General features: G+C 42.5%; 1 protein-coding gene across 1 annotated transcript in view; it reads right to left on the reverse strand.

The window, feature by feature from the left end:
* COX19 (cytochrome c oxidase assembly factor COX19) overlaps window positions 1-2,697 on the reverse strand; it is a 9,113-nt gene extending 6,416 nt beyond the window's left edge. The window contains exon 1 of the mRNA XM_075319759.1: window positions 2,552-2,697. Coding sequence (XP_075175874.1) covers window positions 2,552-2,633 — 82 coding nt within the window. The 5' untranslated portion in view covers window positions 2,634-2,697. The remainder of the gene's footprint in view (window positions 1-2,551) is intronic.
* Window positions 2,698-5,277: the final 2,580 nt, after the last annotated feature.

Consider the following 5,277-nt stretch of genomic DNA (forward strand, 5'->3'; position numbering starts at 1 on the left):
AACAGATCTGGGAAGGATGGAGGAGCTGCAGCATCAGTGCTGATGGACCATGTTCTGGACACACCACTGTGCTTTTCATCTCATATGTCGGCTGTCAGGATAAGCCATAGATACGACTGTAGGAATATCCCATAAAGGCACCACTCCAGCCCCCGGTCTAAGGCCCTGTGCGCACTTGCCGGTTTTTGCCGCGGATTTCCTGCGGTTTTGCTGCAGAAAATGTTTATAACATCTCTGCAGTGATTCACCAGAAAAAAAATCCTGTGCGCACTATGCGGATTTTGACAGCTACATGTTTTGCTGCGGGATTCCCGCAGCAAAAACAATTTCATGTCACTTCTTTTCCGCACGTCGCTGCGGGATTTCATTCCATCGTGAAATCCCACAGGGAATAACGCAGGCAGCAAATTCTGTGCGGTTCATTGCGTTTTCCTGCGTTATTCCCTGCGGTATTTCGCGTTTTCGGGAAATAATGTTCATCACTGCCTGCGTTTTGCATCCAGGCGAGGTAAACACACAGCAGCGGCCCGGTATTCTCAGGCTGGGGAAGGCAAGGACCAGGGTTAATGCCCCCCCCCCGCAGCCGAGAATATCAGGCCGCAGCTGCCCCGGGACTGTCGCATCCATTATGCGACAGCCCCGGAGTGTCCCCGGCTCTTCCAGATTGCCGTGATACGGTGGCAATGCAGGTAATAAGGAGTTAAATGGCAGCGCATCGCTGCCACTAGGTCCAGGCTTAATCATGGCAGCGTCTGAGACAGCTTTCATGATTAACCCGTAAGTAAAGTGAATAAACACACACCGAAAAATCCTTTATTTTAAATAAAACACAAAAAAGCCTCCTCTTTCACCCCTTTATTAACCCCTCCCAACACACAGCTCCGGCGTAATCCACGCAGGTCCCACAACACTTGCAGACTGCTGCAGCCGCGTCTGACACACTGTACTTTATGCAGCCTCGTAACGAGACTGCAGAGGTAATTACAGGTCATTTCTCACAGTCGTGAGAACTGCAGTATGTCCTCACAGGGACTATCTATTGATTATCTAGCTATCCCTCTATCTATCCCTCTAGCTATCCTTCCATCTATCTATCCATCAATCCATCCCTCTATCTATCCATCCCTCTATCTATCCATCCCTCTATCTATCCATCCCTCTATCTATCTATCCATCATCTATCTATCCATCATCTATCTATCCATCATCTAGCTATCCATCATCTAGCTATCCATCATCTAGCTATCCATCATCTCTCCATCTATCCATTATCTCTCTTCTCTCTATCCCTCTATCTATCTATCCATCCCTCTCTCTATCCCTCTCTCTATCTCAGAAGGAAATGACCTTTTTATTTTTCTTCAATATGCATTAAAACACATGTACCAACCCGTGGAAAAACCGCACTAAAACCGCATGCGGATTTCGGTGTGCTTTTTTTTGCGTTTTTTTCCCTGCGGGTGCGGTAATCTTTCAGTCCATGCGGAATTTTCTTAATAAAATTCCTTTTTCCAGTGCGCACAGGGCCTACTCACCGTCCAGCGCCTTGGTCGGTCTTGGTGATTTCTGACCTGTGGCAACTCCCATGTTTCATGGAGCGTCGGGGGTCACAACTCAATACAAGTCTATGAGAACCTCGTTCTGGCTCCCATAGAGTTGCAATGAGGGCTTGTGACGTAACCTCTGGCCAGTCAACAATACGGGGACAAAATGGTGCCATGGAACCAAAGCAACGATTAAAAGATGAAACCGCCGAAGGGTGGGTATAAGACAGGGGGCTGAGGGCTTACATTTAAAGGACTACTACAGCACTGACCCCCCCCCCCCAAAAAAAACAGAAAAGCTCACCCCACCCCATGAGCAATGACCCAATTAACCATCATAAGCATTTCTGATGCTGTCCGTTCAGTAGCGGCCCTACTAACAAAAACAGAAAGATCTAGAAATTAAAAAAACCTTTCTAACATATTAACCACTTCCTGACATGGGACGTACATGTATGTCAGGTGCGGGTGTATGGAGTGAGCTGAGGATCTGCGCCCGGTCGCTCCATAGACAATGGGTGCCAGCTTACATTTCAATGGCTTCAATGTGTGTTAGCGAGGAGATTACGGGGTGGCAATGGGTCACTTGTAAATTACCAGCTGGAAGCCCCCATCCCCATCGGTCTTTGGTTGAGCGTCACATGAGACCACCATTTTTACTATATATAGTGTTACCAAGGAAAAGGTGACATTATTACTATTGTATATATACTATACTTATGAATGGCGCAGGAATGCCCATGTCACAGTTTGCTTAAACTAAAAATAAAGGGGCAGTAGTTTCCCCCTACTAGAGCCAATCAGATCACTGCTTTCATTTTGCAACGGGGTCTCTAACTAATGAAAGCTACAACCTGATTGGCTCTCTTATTGCTGTGCACCAGTTTGGGGGAGATAGGTTGCAGTTCAGCACGCCTCGCCACTAGAGGGAGCTGTAGTGCAGATTGCAGGTATACACAGGTGACCTCCTGTATCGGCAGCGCAGGGGATTCTTCTCATGGACTCACCAAGATGATCCAGAGGAAAGGCGCCCTTCTCTGGAGGTCGAGGTTTAAAGGTTTTAGTCCCGAAGTTCATAGCGGTGGACATTATTGCAGCGTATAGCTCTCCACGCTTCCTGTGACCTCTTCCAATATGGCCGCTCCCGAGCTCTCGCACCTTTACTGCGCATGCGTAAACTCTATTGGCAGCCGCGTGACCGGCATTATTTACACTGCGCTTGCGCAAGCCCTTATTTATGGCAGTTTTTGTTTTTTTGTTTTTTTAAAAAACGCTTGTATTCCATGGCTGTGCAATTGTATTTTGTGAACAGAGCCGTTTTATCATCAGCTGTAGTAATTTTTCGGTAGGATTCATCCCACAACAGCATCTGAATTGGGATGACAAATATCTAATGTGACCACTAGATGGCGGAGCAACATCACCATGTATTAATACACGCGCTGAATCCGGAGACCACAGGCATCTGTCAACTTCACTGCAGCTTGCTGTTGCACAACTATTTATGATATATATGGCTATTTTATGGTCGAGATTTCACTATGGTCGGGATTTGGCTATTTAGGGTCGAGATTTGGCTATTTATGGTCAGGATTGGGCTATTTAGGGTCGATATTTGGCTATTTAGGGTCGTGATTTGACTAGGGTCGGGATTTGGCTATTTAAGTTTGGGATTTGGCTATTTATGGTTGAGATTTCGCTGTGGTCGAGCTTTGGCTATTTATGATCTGGATTTGGCTGTTTAGGGTCGGGATTTGGCTATTTAAGGTCAGATTTGGCTATTTATGGTCAGGATTTGGGTATTTAGGGTCGATATTTGGCTATTTATGGTCAGGATTTGGCTATTTTGGATCGATATTTGGCTATTTAGGGTCGTGATTTGACTAGGGTCGGGATTTGGCTATTTATGGTCAGGATTTGGCTATTTATGGTTGGGAATTGGCTATTTATGGTCAGGATTTGGCTATTTAGGGTCGGGATTTGGCTATTTATGGTTGAGATTTCGCTATGTGTAAGATTTGGCTATTTATGATCTGGATTTGGTTATTTAGGGTCAGGATTTGGCTATTTATGGTCAGGATTGGGCTATTTAGGGTCAATATTTGGCTATTTAGGGTCGTGATTTGACTAGGGTCGGGATTTGGCTATTTATGGTCAGGATTTGGCTATTTATGGTTGGGAATTGGCTATTTATGATCTGGATTTGGCTATTTAGGGTCGGGATTTGGCTATTTATGGTCAGGATTGGGCTATTTAGGGTCGATATTTGGCTATTTAGGGTCGAGATTTAACTATTTAAGGTCGGGATTTGGCTATTTAGGGTCAGGATTTGGCTATTTATGGTTGGGAAGTGGCTATTTATGGTTGAGATTTGCCTATTTAGTTTCGGGATTTGGTTATTTAGTGGTTGAGATTTCGCTATGGTCGGGATTTGGCTATTTATGATCAGGATTTGGCTATTTAGGGTCGGGATTTAGCTATTTATGGTCAGATTTGGCTGTTTATGGTTGGAATTTGGCTATTTAGGGTCAGGATTTTACTAATTAGGATCGGGATTTGGCTATTTAGGGTCGAGATTTGGCTATTTATGGTCAGGATTTAGCTATTTAGTTTCATGAGTTGGCTATTTATGGTTGAGATTTCGCTATGATTGGGATTTGGCTATTTATGATCGGGATGTAGATATTTATGATCAGGATTTGGTTATTTAGGTTTGGGATTTGGCTATTTATGGTTTAGATTTCGCTATGGTCGGGATTTGGCTATTTATGATCAGGATTTGGCTATGGTCGGGATTTGTCTATTTATGATCAGGATTTTGCTACTTATGATGGGGATTTGGTTATTTATGATCAGGATTTGGCTATTTATGGTTGAGATTTCACTATGGTCAGAATTTGGCTATTTATGATCAGGATTTGGCTATGGTCGGGATTTGGCCACTTATGATGAGGATTTGACTATTTATGATCAGAATTTGGCTATTTATGGTTGAGATTTCGCTATGGTCTGGATTTGGCTATTTATGATCGGGATTTGGCCATTTTTGGTGCAGATTTGGCTATTTATGGTCAAGATTTGGATACTTATGGTGAAGATTTGGATTTTTAGGGTTAGGAGTTGGATATTTAGGGTCAAGATTTGGCTATTTATGATTGGGATTTGGCTATTTAGGATCGAGATTTGGCTATTTATGGTTGAAATTTGCTATGTACATAAAAAATACAAATCTTTAATATTAAATATTGCAAAAAGCTCACAATTCCAGATATTTTTGATCCTTGAGTTCATCTTTACCTTCAATTTTTTTTGTATGCCTTCCAATACATTTTATTTTTCATTTGGCAGAGTTGTATTCAGGATTGTTTTAGGTTATTTTTGCTGTAGTTTTTATCATCAATTTGGGTGCCGTACACCTTTATTATTTCTTTTTATTCCCCCAAATGACCAAAAATTATTATTTATATACATATTACTCGTATTATTGTTTTAGTTATGGTAAAAGAGGTGTAAAATTAACTTTTAAATTGCTTTTATTTCTAAAAATAAATAAATAAATCTTTAGCATTTTTTTAAACATTTTCTTTGGTCCCTCTAGGTGACTTGAACCTGTGATTACTTGGTTGCTGGTGGAATACACTGTAATTATTATACTATTGCGGTATGATGTAAGATTTCTCATCATCTCCTATAATGCCCCGCCACAAATATGGCTACACTGCAGCATTCTGTG

The sequence above is a fragment of the Anomaloglossus baeobatrachus genome, chromosome 7, assembly GCF_048569485.1.
Source record: "Anomaloglossus baeobatrachus isolate aAnoBae1 chromosome 7, aAnoBae1.hap1, whole genome shotgun sequence".
Classification (NCBI taxonomy): domain Eukaryota; kingdom Metazoa; phylum Chordata; class Amphibia; order Anura; family Aromobatidae; genus Anomaloglossus; species Anomaloglossus baeobatrachus.